At 42.8% G+C, this 14,995-nt stretch overlaps 1 protein-coding gene across 3 annotated transcripts in view; it reads left to right on the plus strand.

The window, feature by feature from the left end:
• Nucleotides 1–12,189, plus strand: part of LOC116393399 (protein phosphatase 1H-like) — a 16,762-nt gene extending 4,573 nt beyond the window's left edge. For all 3 annotated transcript variants that reach the window (XM_031865704.1, XM_031865703.1, XM_031865705.1), the window contains 8 exons: nt 822–1,193; nt 2,966–3,078; nt 3,451–3,535; nt 4,186–4,304; nt 6,236–6,299; nt 7,123–7,230; nt 8,660–8,811; nt 9,491–12,189. In XM_031865704.1, the coding sequence (XP_031721564.1) occupies nt 822–1,193; nt 2,966–3,078; nt 3,451–3,535; nt 4,186–4,304; nt 6,236–6,299; nt 7,123–7,230; nt 8,660–8,811; nt 9,491–9,638 (1,161 nt within the window). In that variant the 3' untranslated portion in view covers nt 9,639–12,189. The remainder of the gene's footprint in view (nt 1–821; nt 1,194–2,965; nt 3,079–3,450; nt 3,536–4,185; nt 4,305–6,235; nt 6,300–7,122; nt 7,231–8,659; nt 8,812–9,490) is intronic.
• The last annotated feature ends 2,806 nt before the right edge of the window (nt 12,190–14,995 follow it).

A 14,995-nucleotide genomic window follows, 5' to 3' on the forward strand; every position in this document is an offset into this window, starting at 1 on the left:
ATGAATAAGTAAGTAAATTGTCATTTTAACCAAATAAACTTAAAAAAATGAACTTCTTTGGACTTTAATTTAAATTTGATATATGTATTTTTGTTCACATGTGAAGCTCTATCGCTGCAAATTGGCTTTCAGTCACAAAAACTGTGAGAACTGTTCTCTTAGAGGAAGCAGTTGAGACAGATGGTCGTTCAGTTAAAACTCCCAAAAGTTTGCGTCCAAAGTCGTTTTTCAGGGTTACACCGCGTGGGTCAGGTATTCCAGGTCAGGTAATACCAAGCAGAGTGTGTGATGGCACAGAGGTGGCAGAGATGTGAGGGGGAGCCTTGTTCTGTTTCTGCCTACAGAGGGACTTGAAGAGATGAGGAGCTTTGACCTCTGCAGCTTCCAAACACTGTTGGACAGGATGAGTCATAGGATTTTTGCATACATGTGTATACATGAATTATACAGATTTTCCAGTGAGACCCCATTATTCTGACGTTTTGTACGATGGCTCCTGCCCCTTTTAAATACATCAAAAATGGGATCAACCAAACCAAATCAGAGTTCAAATGCTAAATATAAAAGAGTCTGTAATGATAACTGTGGCACACTCCATATGTAAAGCATTGTTGATGCGTTTTAAAAGCTGCTCTTTAACTGAAACCCCACCTCTTCCAGAATTTAAGAAAGTTTGGGTGGGACACTGATTCGTGGGTGTAAAGATATGCATCTTTGAGCTAAAAATAATTATAATCCTTTTATCATTCGTGTTGAATGTGATTATACGTATTTCCACTTGATAATAAATGAATATACATGTTTCATAAATGTGTCTGCAGGACAGTGAAGGACTGGTGTTCCACTACTGGGCCTTGTTCGACGGCCACGCCGGCTCAGGCGCGGCAGTCGTCGCCTCCCGCCTGCTGCAGCACCACATCGCCTGCCAGCTCCAGGCCGTCATCGAGATCCTACGCAACCTGGCCTCCTTCCCCCCGACCGTCCTGGGCGAGGAGCCCGACAGCAACCCTTACCTCCAGGGGAACACCCCGGGCCCTCACCGGGCCCTGACCCGGGCCACCTCCCTGCGCGGGGCCGCAGGTGCGCCGAGTTCCCCGTGCAACACCCCGCCTCCGCCTCGCTTCTTTACAGAGAAGAAGATCCAGCATGAGAGTCTGGTGGTAGGAGCCATAGAGAACGCCTTTAAAGAGATGGTGAGAGTCTGGTGCTAGGTCATTTTTTTTCACACTCGCATATCATTGAGTTTGAACTAAAACAAGACATTTGAATTTGTCACCTCTGGCTCTTGGAAGCGGCTTTCTGACATTTTACAGACCAAACAACGAATCAGTTAATCAGGACAATAACTAAATATTATAAAGACCATGGACAGTTGACTCGTGACATAAATTCATAAGCAGAAATGTGTTTCTCTGTAGCTGACGGTCGGTAAATAGTTCAGTTATTTAGTCGTTTATTTAGCGCTTAGTTGAGTACATTTACACAATAAGATGCGTTTTATTATAGTCTAGGTCAGTTGATGTGTCATATAATAATATATAGATATATGAAATAAGATATCTTGAAATGCAGTCATACCACAATAAATTCACAAGATTCACAAATCCTGATATTTAATTTAAATGAATTATGATTTCATGTATGGGAAACAAAAGAAATATTTTCACCACATTTTCTTATTTGAAGGGAAATATTAGCATTGGAGTGCATGACCTGTCAAACTGTATAGACATACTGCCAGTGTGTATGCAGTACATATTTGCATGAACACTCAGCAAGTATGCAAATACAGTCAGATAAACAAAAGCTGGTATCAGTTGCTGAATTAGTCTTTGCTGTCATAATATCACACACTGATTTTCTGACCTGAGGCCAGAAAGGCACACACATATTCACCAACACACAGACGGTTTACAGAGGTGCTCATGAAGATAGTTTCCCCACCGCAACCTTATTAGTGTCTCTGTTTACAGTTCATTTAGACATCTGGCCTCAGAGAGCTGAGCTGATGGACCGATGGCTGCCGGCTAAACGCACACGTACGCACTGCGGATTTCTGTAGTTCAAGGGCAGCATCTGACTAAATGTGTAATTTGCTTTTTCACGAGGCATTTTTATCAGAAAATTCCTAAATTACTGAAGTTACAAGCCAATCAACTTTTTTTTCTTATTTTGTAACATTCAGTTGTGTGTTTCTTTGTTATTTTTTCCGTCACTGTTTCTTTCCAGTTGCTTTGTGGCAACGTATCTGAAGAAGCCAAAGTCTATGCGGTATTACCACTAGATGGCAATGGAAAACAGTCCACGCTGTTCAAGCTGGACCCTGCGGTACCCAGATTAAAAAGATCACTGTGAAAGCTCCTCTCCGATCAACCCACCACCACCCTGTCTGCTCGAGGGGAGAGGAAAAAAAAAGAAGCTCTCTTACATCTGACTTGACATCCCTTTGTAGGAGATTTTCACTGCGTCATTTAAAGCCGTAGTCTTGGTAGGAAGATGTCAACCTTCTGTCTGCAGGGTTTCTGCAAGATTGGAATGCAAAAAAAAAAAGAAAGAAATTACAGACAAACAAACTGAAAACAAGTTAATGAGCATTATGAAATGTGTGTGTGTGGCGATCAATAGTCTACAACGATGCTTACACATCGAGTGTCTTTCTAACAAACAAAAAAGTCGATCTGATTTTCTCAGACTTGGTTCTTGCTCGGTGTCTGTTCCTGATCATTTTCCTCCATATCTTTTTTTCTTCACGGCCTCACAGTCATATTTATGAATGTTATTAACTAGACGAAGGCAGAGTCTATGTATTTAAACCGTCCCTCTGCCTGTGTGGGCTGCACACAGTGTGGATTTTTTTTTTTTTAACTTTTACTGTGTGGTTAGATATGAGAGAGTTTTTTTCCCCCGATTGTGCTTCTTAAGTGAATCTTCATTAAAGATTGACAACCGTCTCTCGCTTTCCCAGGATGCCCAGATTGAGAGGGAGAAGCAAGTCCACAACATCACAGGAGGATGTACGGCTCTCACGGTGGTTTACCTGCTTGGAAAACTCTACATCGGGAATGCAGGCGACAGCAGGTGTGTATGCTTATCTTCTGTCCACTATATGAAAGAGCCTCTAAATCAGGCACTGATAATGACACCGCAGCACAGGAACCCAAAAACATGTGATGTCAGTGCCTTGTGACGCCCTTCCCGCTGTTTTGGACGCTCTCATGGCCAACCTCAGCAGGGAAATTGGCCGACACTAGAGGGGTAGTCAGCTGTTCCATGTGTCCTCTGTCTTTCCCTTCTCACAGCTCACCTTCTTTTGCTGCTACGCCTCTGCAGCACACATACTACACATCCATTGGCTTATTATCACACCCCAAAAATATGGTCGTTTGAAGTGAATCTTCAAGGTTTTTGCCTGTACATTACCTCTCCCAACTTTTTGTTCTGTGTCTGCAGGGCTATCATTATTAGAAACAACGAGATCATCCCCGTGTCGAAAGAGTTCACGCCAGAATCAGAACGACAGCGACTCCAGTTCCTGGTGAGAAAACCGCTGAGCCGTAAGGAGTGTTTGCGTGTCTCTCGAGCTCATTATAACCACAGACCTAGATCTAACCAAAAATAATACATAAAATAACTAAAAATGTCTGACTTTGAGTCGAGGGTACCGGAAGTGCAAAAAGCTCTGTCTCGTTTCCTGGACTGCAGCGCTCTATTGTTGGCCACAGTCTCACGCCGTGTGTTCACACAACAAGCAACACAATCAGCAAGACAGCTGAACTTCATCCATTTCCTAAAGAGCTGGGTAACAGGGAATATCAAGCAATGTGAGCACAGCTGAGAATAGCTGGCCCTGTTTGACCTTTTTATAGCCAGTGGCAGTGAGCAGTGACGCTTCCATGTTTCCTTTTAGTTTCATGAATACATCTCAATGATGATGTTTGGATGAACTCTCTGGAAAGCTCTTTATGACTGCCAATGTTGCCTGCACAGATATCTCCGTACAGTATTATATATTAATTTCCAAATTTAAGGCATTTTAATGTTATGTAAAACAAAGGAGGCCAGTGTATCATAAGACATTTTCAACTCTCTAATATCATATTATCAGCCTCAAAGATGGCTTTCATGGTTTGATCTGCACACATTTAGCTGCTTGACTGACTTGAAGACCATCGTTGTGTCCTCCAGGGTTTCATGCAGCCTCACCTGTTAGGAAATGAGTTCACACACCTGGAATTTCCCCGGAGAGTTCAGAGGAAGGAGGTGGGCAAGAGGATGCTCTACAGAGATTTCACCATGAACGGATGGTAAGTCTCCCTCCGTCTTTTGTTCACTATCTGTCTTACGCTCTATTTTTTTTTTCACCGAGCAGACGAAGCACATCAAGATGGCGGACCCCTGTGCTTTAAGATGGAAGCACCCGCCTCACTGGGATTTGAACCTCCCAAATGGAAACTGCTAATGTTACGGCATGGCAAACAGACATCTCCAGCTGCACCCGCCTTATATTCCATTAGCTGCGATCTCAATCTCAGCTTCTCTCACTCCCTTGCCCTCCTTTACTGCTGCTCACAGCCTCCTGTACAGCCAGAGACCAGCAGAGAGCTAATGAGGGAGCAGCCTAACTTGATATGATATAACGATACAGCAGAGATGGATGCATGTGCAGTGTTCTGTGGGCTGGCAGTGCACCATGCTGTTTGACTGTGGCTTCAGAGGAAGCCGGTAATGAGATGTGCTTTTACCGCTATACTCTCTCTCTCTCTCTCACTCACACTCGCTCACTGGTGCATAGAGCCACATACATAGTGTGCATTGTGATGTATATTTCACCACCAGACCGCCCCTCAGGAGCAGATATGTGCCAGCCAGGATGTGTCACTGTGTGGACTACTGTTCATGTTCCCCTTCACATCCAAGCAAGGAAGTAGTTTGAAGTCTTTTCTTTTTTTTCCCCGATTTTCTTCATATCTCGGGTATACTTATCAAATAAAGTGCTTCATCACCCCAAAAAGTGTGGGAGTCAGACAAATGGATGGGAGGAAACTGTAAAGGCAGCAGTGCAGGGAGTGAAAGCGTGAAAATGTGCTGCATGGGTGGAAGAACAAAGAAAAGAGACCAAACGCCACAACTCGCTCGTCTTGTCATAAGCACACGTCTAAAACCCGAGGATGTTAAGATACAAAACCCCACATTTGAGCAGCGGGCAACTGCAAAAGGGTGGCATTTATAATGAAGAACTAAATGTGTGGAACTCGGAAATACTGAGAAGGATGGTTCTCGTGTAGAGACATCCCGGATAGATCGGAGCAGCGTGTGACTCGCTGTTCAGATCAAGAGGTGTTCAGTTTGACGAGCGAGGTTCCAACACAAAGGCACAGAGGCCAGACAGAGCGTTGCATTTTGGGACGGGAAAAGTACACATCTCGCTTTTGAGACAGACAAATGGGCAGAGAGAGAGAGAGAGAGAGAGACAGAGCAAACCCTGGTCAGACGTGAAGCCGTTTGAAGTTGTTGATCTTCTCCGTTGAACTGGTGACACCGAGTCTAATCTAGCTAGTTTAAGTACATCAGCGTCAGCCGCAGAGTCTTTCAGTCCGACATCAAAGCTCCGTTTTTTTTTTAAGTGCGTTTTCAGATCTTCTGCTTCCGTTTGTGCACTTCTGAACTCATTTCTGTCTTGTTCGCTCGTGTAGTCGAAGACCCCCTCCCCCCCTCACTTTTCTCTCGCTAAATAATGACGTTAAAACTTTACACTTCACCATGTTGCCTCATCAAGATCAGTTCATTCATCACACCCCACTCTGCCTGTGCCAACAGTTTTATATAATTTCTAATATAAATGTAAAAATAATTCTAATGATGTCATCAAGGTAACGGGAAGTGTATTGTTTGGAGCTTATCCCATACTAGGGATTAAAAGTCAGGGTATCTTGGCTCCTGCCGCACCAATTTTGACCGCTTTTCGGAAGATTGACTCCAGCAAGTCCCACTATTTAATGCACGGTTAATTCTGAATCGCTGACGTGCTCCGTTAAAGATGCGAGACATCTCAGCTAGAAAGCATCAGTCCGACTGTAGTTAGTTACATCTGGATGGATAATGATGCACCTGAGGGAGAGGCTCTTCTCACTCCCTCCATTATGTACCTCTTGAGTGTGAATGTGTCACACGGGAAGAAAAGAAAAGATTAAATTCTCGGTCTTGTTCTGCTTTTCTATTCTTTCTTCAAACACAGGGCGTACAAGACCATTGGGGATGAAGATCTCAAGTTTCCACTAATATATGGGGAAGGGAAAAAGGTAAGTGTGTGTGTGTAAGTCTACTCCAAGTTCTGTACATCTACTCTGGAATTCAGAACTGCAGAGAAAATCACTCGCTCTAATGTTGTCAATCTGACACACACACACTCACACACACTGCATGCTTGCTAGCCACCCAGAGAGTGGGCGAACACTCGGCCTCTGATGTGCGAGCACCACACTGTGCGTGCACGTGTGTGTCAATGTACACCCTCACTGGAAGAGAGATGAGACAGTCCATCTGTTTCACTCCAGTAGCTACATCTAACACACACACACACACACACACACACACACACACCACTCGGGGATGACACTCGTCTCTCTGAGAAGTTAATCCCCACTTGGACTGCAGGGGATGAGGAGAAGAGGAAGAAGACCCAAAATGAAAGCAATCCACCAAATAAATTGCACAAAACGCTTCGAATTTTCCGTCATGTCAGTTTGTTTCATTATTTCAATCAATTCGGTTTGATGCGAAGCGAGACAAAGCTAAAGGAATACGGCATCTGACGACCACACGGCGCCAGTGTTGTCTGCTGAATGTCTGTTGACAAAACGAGTTGTCACACAGCGATGAACGGGTGGAATTTGATTGTTATTAGAATAGAAATCGAAAGGAATATCCTCGTGCTTACAACACTTCTGAACACAGTCGCATATTGTGATGTTTGTTTCATGCACCACCCAATACGTTTACATTTAATGCACCAAAATGCAAAGCTATATTGCAACACACTGCACTGTGAGCCGCCCACGTGTTTTTTTTAAATTAAAAAAGTGTAAGAAAGCTTAACTGAACCAGTCTATGTTTTTTTTACAGGCACGAGTGTTGGCCACCATCGGTGTGACCCGTGGGCTTGGTGACCATGACCTCAAAGTTCATGACTCCAACATCTACATCAAACCGTTCCTTTCCTGTTGCCCTGAGGTAAGAGCCAACTCTGCAAATATAGCCTGCTGACACAAACTCAGTCATTGATGACTTAAGTGTGCTCAAAGGCCAACTGTGTTGTGTTCAAAAAACCAAAAGGGAGACATTTATATATTTCTGATTCATGACGCCATCCCCTTTTCTTGTATTGCATGTCTACGTAAATGGAAGCCTTATTTCTGCTACATACCATACGAGCCACAGACTGACATGAGCTCTCATTCAAACAAAAGGTACCAGGCCAGCAGTCAGTTTGCTGGCTAGATGGCTAATTAGCTGCTCAGCTACTTTATAGCTCATTAAACATGGAGACGTGACTCACTCTTCTCTGAAACCAAATGTAAGGAGAAAAATATTCTCTTAATTAAAGGCTACATTTTTTACAAGGCTATACCAACCTGTTATTAGGCCCAACACAGCAGTTATCTATGTACTTCATGCATGGAGACATCTGCCGAGTTGGACACCATGATATGTAATGATCTACAGGTGGTTGTAACGAGCCAAGAAACACAGAATATGTGGCAACAAAGGCAGCGATAAGAACACCATCTGACCGCCAACAGTTATAGATTGTGGCAGCAGGTCGGAACTTTTCTTGCAGCTGGCCTGTGTTTCATTTTGTCATGCTAGGCTTTCCAAACATGAGGAATAGTGCATCTATCTCCTTAAACCCATTTACCGTCAGACGTTCTTCTAATGGAGCAGGTTACAATCTCAACTAACCAACTTCTTAACGACCCTAATCAGATGTTGCAGATGTTTCTGTCCTCCATTCGTCCTCGTTCTTGCCAGACCCATTCCTGACCTTGTTTTGACTCATAACACGTGTCCTATGTGAGAGGAGAAGTCAAACACATGACTTGCCCTGCGTCTATCCCTGTCGTATCTGCCCGACAGTCACAGCTATGTGTCTGTCTGAAAAAAGGGTCCTCTGCTGTGGGGAGAACTTAAGCTCACCTGTCTGGCTGTCTGGCTCTGGTTTCAAAGCTCTTTCATCTCCTGATGTGTTGCAGTTTGTCTTATAGAGTTTTACATTTCCCCTCCCAGCGCTCCCTGCTTGATCTTTAATTCATTAATAACCGGGGTTCATACCAGGTTCACGTGGAAGACTAAACTCCTCTCAGCGCTCTGTGTCTCCGTCTTTCTCTTTCACCCCTCAGCAGAGTCTTTCACGTGGTTTCTCGAGATGCGCTCGGTGAATGAAAACCGCCCTGAATTCATTAAGTTGTGAAAAACGCCACGCGTTGAGTAGTGTGAGGGCTAGGTCAGTATGGATTTCAGTAACTTCAGCTCCTTTTCACTGAGTGTACTTGATCTTGCGAGCCACTTACAAGGAATCTTTCACTTTGGTATGACATTGTGTCAGACGCCCATTCATTTCACGGCTACCTTTTTAATGAACTCTTCATGTTCTGGCACGCAGGTGAAGGTATACGACCTGATTCAGCACGAGCACGGGGCTGATGATGTTCTGGTGATGGGAACCGACGGCCTCTGGGACGTCCTCTCCAACCAGGAAGTAGCCGAAGCCGTCACCACATTCCTGGCCAACTGTGACCCCGATGACCTACACAGGTCTGCTGCTTGTTTATTCTTTCCTCTCTCTTAAGTTCTTTATTTGTCTGCCTTTGTTTTTGTCACAGTTTGCAACGCAGAGAAACTAGAACTGAACCCAAATGCAGAAAAGTAAGAGGCAGAGTGATTTCTATGATTAATTGAAGTAAAACACTTACTGAGTTCTAAAGCAGTTTGTCTGGCATCGGTATCAGGAAGTAAATCCACAAGATGGAAGGAAATAAAGTTGGAGCACTAAGAATAAACTAACACTAGGGGGGGGGGGGGGGGGGGGCTGAACGCTACACAGTGGGTGCACTGACAAAAGACGGGGAGAACACAAAGACTAAATGCACAAAGAAAGGAGGGTGATGAGACACAGGTAGGACTAATCAGGGCAATCACACGGGCGGGAAGTGAAGGTGTTTCAAAGGAAAGACGAGGTGAAAAATAAAACAGAATGAATGAAAAGAAACAAAACATAACCTGATTATGAGACTTTCTGATTAATTTCAGCTTTACTGCTTTAGTTCTCCAGTAAATGTCAAGTGTTTCTGTCTGCATTATGACTGAAGAAGGTGCTTTGAGGCAAAAACGGAGAATAATCCAGTGGGACGGTATAATGACTAACTAGTGAAACTATTCGGCCCCCACATACTGAGGATCACAGGCTTTCTTGTTGTTTTTCACTGCTGTCCAGGTATACCATGGCAGCACAAGACCTGGTGATGCGAGCGCGTGGCGTGCTGAGAGACCGAGGCTGGAGGATCACCAACGAGCGTCTGGGCTCCGGAGACGACATCTCTGCCTTCATCATACCGCTGATGTACGGCAACCCTCAGCCCTGAGGAGCCCCGACAGACAGGCTGCGGTTCAACGGCTTCTGAAAACCAACATGATCGATGTGAACTGAGAATCCCCCCCGTTCGGTTTCCTCGGTGCCGTTTGCACTTTTCCTTCCTTAGACTAAGGATATCCTAATGTTTGGATGTTTAGATTTGTCGGTGTTTCATATCTCTATCGGAGTTCAGAATTGGTCAGCCACCTAATCTGGCTGCTCTGGGGACCACTACAGTGAGCTCTGCTTTGTTAGTCTATTTTTTTAAAGTGAGAAAAACATGGTCATTTTGATTTGATTTTTTTTTGTCACGAATCAAAACTGTCAAGAAAAAATGCGACCGGCCCTGAACTTCTGCAGAGATGTGAAAGCTGCAATAGATGAATGTTCTTCCAAAACGAATCAAGGACCTCTTTCCTTTCTGTCCTTCTTACTTCTCTTGCAGTGCTTTACATGTCCCCTCTTCTTACCACTCTTTCAGTCCTCCCCTTGTCTCCCATACTGTACAGTCAACTTGTTTATAAAAAGCAAACCTCCTTCGTCTTCTTGAGACCTTGGACCGGGCTGACGAGGTCAGCTGCGTTTTCTGTTTTGCCACAGTGTGGCTTCGAAGGGACACACTCGCTGAAGAACTGCTTCCACATTTTCTTTATAGATCACAGACTGATTGCAGCGATGAGATTTTGGCTCGACCTAATCCGAGCATAAATCTTTTGTGGCTTTCAGTTGGTGTGAGCCCAGGAAGCCTGAAATCTTTTGTCACGTGGAAAGTCAGGGGTTGGGGTCGGAGGGTGAACATCATGTTTTTTAAGAATGCGGACGGAGAAAAGAAGAGAGACGAGGACCTGAAGTTGACCACCTCACAGTAGCAAGGCAAATCAGAGTGGGAGCTCTGTATGAATGTGATATATATCAGATGAAAGTGTCATTTGAAAATTGGCATCATTTAAACATCTGCACGGAAAAAGATGTTCACTAGTACAAGTCATTTAATCTGATATGGAGTCTGAAAATGAATCTGTTGGTCTTCAGTGACTTTTAGTTGCAGCTAGTTGGTGAACAGCAGTCATGGTTATGGTGTTTTAACTTGGCTGGATGTTATTATTTTTGTTAAAAAGTTAGTTCATGAAACATGTATGTTTCAGCATTTAGGGAAAACCACTTGCTTCTGTGCTGAGAGTGAGATGAGAAGCTTGATACCGCTTGTATATCGTTAGCTTATCTTAGCTAAAGACTGGAAGCAGGGGGAGCTAACTTACCTCTGTACAAAGGTAGAAAACATCCTCTAAAACCTCAAAATGAACACATTGCACCACATATTTTGTATGAATTCAACAAAGGACGTATTACATGTTTGCTTGTGATCTTCACAGGTGCTGGTAGGCGCCGTTAGATGGAGCCAGGCTAGCTGTTTCCCCGCTACTTCCTGTCTAGCTAAGCTAACTGTCTCCTGGTTACAGCTTCGTATTTAATGTACAGATGTGAGAGTGGTATCAATTTTTCTCATCTAACGAATAAGCTTTCCCGAAAATGTCAACCGTAAACCCTTTTAGTAAATATTGTGTTATTACTTTAGTTTTTCCAAAAAGCGACACCCTCACAACACTAAACATTAGATGAGACGACTTGTACATCGAGATGCTCGCACTTTAGACCGACCCACATCATTAACCAAGCAGCCATTACATGTGAAATGATGAAGGGGGCAAATATTCCCTGCAGCAGGGGAGGATTTAATTAAATTCATAATTGTTTTAAAAAAAAAAAAAAAAACGATCACAAAATACAATCAAAGTCAATCTGAACAAAAGTTTGACGGAGAAAGAAACTGAAACTTTTCGTTTCCTTTAACATGTTTTGCATGTTTCATGCGCTTTACATGCTCGATACACAGCCCATCTGTCTTCAGAGGGACAGGTTTGGCAGTAACGGTGTATTGAGTCTGGATGTTGTGATTTTTGTCAGTGCATGCAGTGACATGTTAGGCCTGGGAATACGAGCGACGGTGCAATGGTTTACACTGCTGTTTGTTTTTATATGGACTGAATTTGTATTTCTGTAATGTATCAAAGCGTTAGTGATGATGTCATTTGTTTGTAGACGTGCATATAGACCATGCTTATGATTCTAAGGTTGTTCCTTAAGAGTTATTAGCATCCCAGACATTTAGCATAAGAGCTAAGGGTATGATTCGTATTGAGAGACGGGAATGAAATGAAACAAACATGCCAGACACAGAACTTAATTTTTTTATTTTTCACTTTTTTAATCATGTTGGCTGGACTTAAAGAAGAAAAGCGACCAAGAAGAGTTCCGCTTGTCTGAAAAAAGGGTCTTAACCTCAGACACGTATGTGTATTTTTTTCCTTCCCTAATCTGCGTTTATACCGGCTACACTGCTCAGCCAGCCACACTGGGCTGAGACGCAGTGCAGGAAGTCTGGTGTGGAAGGAGAAACTGCACACTTCAGGATCAGTAAATACAAGTCATCATTTTTGAAAAGTTTGATTCCAGTCTGAGAAAAAAATACCAGCATTAAATTAAAAACTTCTGAAAAGGCACTTCCCAAAATGTCGCACTTTTGTTTTACGTCACATGGTATGTGCCATTGTGTAGCATGGGCTATTTATCACCTTGGCTTTGGCTTTTTTGCTGTTGACAATTACCGACATTCCCCCCCAGCAGCAGCAGCAAATTTACATTTGTCTGAAATTCATACGGTGCATTTTTCCTCCTGTACATTCCATGAAAGAAAAATTGAATTTAAAAATTCTGTATTGTAATATGTCATTATTTGCTGTTGCGTCATAATTCCATCATACAAGCTATTTCACAGATACCAAGTTTGTTCTGTATTTAATTTATTGAATGTCTTTTTGTTTTATTTGTTGAGTCCAATCTGTCCTGCCGTCACCTAAGCATATTGTCTTTCCCAGTTGTGGAAATGTGTTGAACTGCAAACATGTTGAGACAACGTCAGAGGCATCAGTGTTGAATGTTCATCCTCATACCCGTCATTAAGCCTTGTGCTCTTAGATGAATGTCAAAGAATGAATATATGGTTTTATTTGTTCATCCCACTGTGCCATCCAACTGCTGCACATCAACTCAGGATCAATTATCATGAGTGGGTAAAGTGGACAAGCTGTTAAGAGTGATTTTCTAAAAGGCGGTTTATTGGTTCCACCACATTTGTAAGTATGTGAGCGAGGAAGTTCTTGAAAGTTTACTTTGTCCCTTCAGCTCGACTGTAGGTTTCCCTTTTTGAAGTTGCTGTATTGTGAAAGTAGTCACTGCTGTTGTGGGTTTTTTTTTACCTTTTAGATGATAAAGTTTGTAATGGGGGGGGAAAAGGAGAAAAGCTGGAAGGGGGTTTTTCTGTAGCAAACAGGAAGTTTGAAGCCCATGGGGAAACATTAAGTGACCATTGTGCTAGCCTCAACCTCCCCGTATGTGAATGTGAAATGTACATTTTGTAAAACAAGAAGATAACGTATGAAGTCAAAAAGAAATATTTTTAATGTTTCCTTGTGCAAAAAAAAAGAGAGCAATGTTTACCTTCAGTGTTTCTTTTCCAGAAATGAAAAAAAAGAAAATAAATGTCACAGATAAATGTAAAAAAACAAATATAGTTTGCATCATTAAAAAAAGCAAGAATTGAATGTCAAGTACACTCAATATGCAAGCTCTCCTCTCCGCTTGCAGTCCAAACCAGTTCATCAGACTGAATCAATCTGAAGGAGCAAGAAACTAAAGAGGAGACGTGCAGAAGAACTAATCAATATTATTGTTGTTTCTGTTCTCTGGCTTCTCATTGAAAGCAAAGAAAAAACGATCAATGGTCAACGGGCCTCCAAAAGAGTAGTTTGGACTTTGTGAGTTGTCAGCAGAGGGATTCATTAGTGGAACTACACAGTGCTCACTGAAACTCAAACGTTTTACAGCACAGAACCGGGTCGATTCATCCAGTATCATGTGGACTCACTGAATGAGAACAATAATACACACACAACTCTTACTGAAGAGGTTAACCTGGGTAAACGCCTCGATTCTATATTGTATTTGCATCTTCATTAATCACAGAAGACATGCAAAGAGAAACAGATGAATGTCATCATTATTTGGGTGGTATTTGTATTAACTGGTACAACTTAAATGATTAGGTTTATTTACTTCTAAGGCCACTTAAAGGTTGATAACATTTGACATTTGCCTTTATCCAAAACCATGGGCCTCTTAAGGGACCTTACAAAGGAGATTGGTGAGAAAATGGGGGCCGGTTTATGTTTTAACTTTAAAAATAAAATGTATATTTTTTTGTTAATATTTTCTTTGGAAAAAGTGCTACACCTTCCCCACATTATAGAATAGTAATACAACACTATTGATTGGCTTAATTCAGTTTGCCATTAATAACTAAAAGTGCACAAAGAATATAAAATGGTATAAATTATATGCCAAAACTCTTGGACCCCGCCCCCCCTAAAAGACCTATAAAACAATACACACTCCTCTAACCTAACTTTTGTACAGTCCCTAAACTTAACCTAAATTCCACCGATTATGTTTTACAGGCCCGAAGGTGAATTCCAGTCTATTGAAGTTAATTATCTGAAATCCAAAAGACAAGATGAAAACAAATTTCAGTTCCCGTTGACTCGTTCTGACTTTCGTTGGGTAATAAAGTAACAAAGATAAGAAACACAAACGCCGGTGATGCCATTAAAATCACTTTATTCCATGTAATATATAAAACCAGAGATATTTGAGCCTTGCTAACACATTTATCCTGATTATTTACGCACAACAGTTTCACAAGAGACGTGATTATTTTAAAGGCACATTCTTCACCGTTCACTTCATTCTGTTTACAGCACAGTGAGCTCGGAGTGAGCTCAGCCATTCGCGTTGATCTGGTTTTGACTCCTCCGTCGCAAGTCACCAGCGCCGGCAAGGCAGTAGATTGCGCAGTCATCTCCACATGGGTAATATGACTACCCGACCAACAGCACAAACTACTACCTCAACCAGCGCTTGGCCCCCGGTGCTCTCAGCGTCTTTCTTCCTTTTGTCCTCTTCGTTCCATTTTCAATCGGAATCCCCGGTCAGTCCGTGTCGCTGTGCGTAAAAGCGCACGGGGGAATATGGCGTGCGCGCAAAAAACGTGGCCGCAATAAAGCGAGACAAAAAACCGCACCCAAAGAAATAATGAAAAAAGAAACCGCACCTCTTGTACCTTTCACATATTTCCTGCACCCTCTGCTCTCCTCGGATGACCTCGGTGAAAACGGCATATGGCAGGTAAGGGCGGCGGGGCACTCCGTGGATTTCCTGAGCGGCACAGGCGACACGCGTTGTCACATTACA

The sequence above is a fragment of the Anarrhichthys ocellatus genome, unplaced genomic scaffold (genome assembly GCF_004355925.1).
Source record: "Anarrhichthys ocellatus isolate YVR2014 unplaced genomic scaffold, GSC_Weel_1.0 scaffold33, whole genome shotgun sequence".
NCBI classification, from domain to species: domain Eukaryota; kingdom Metazoa; phylum Chordata; class Actinopteri; order Perciformes; family Anarhichadidae; genus Anarrhichthys; species Anarrhichthys ocellatus.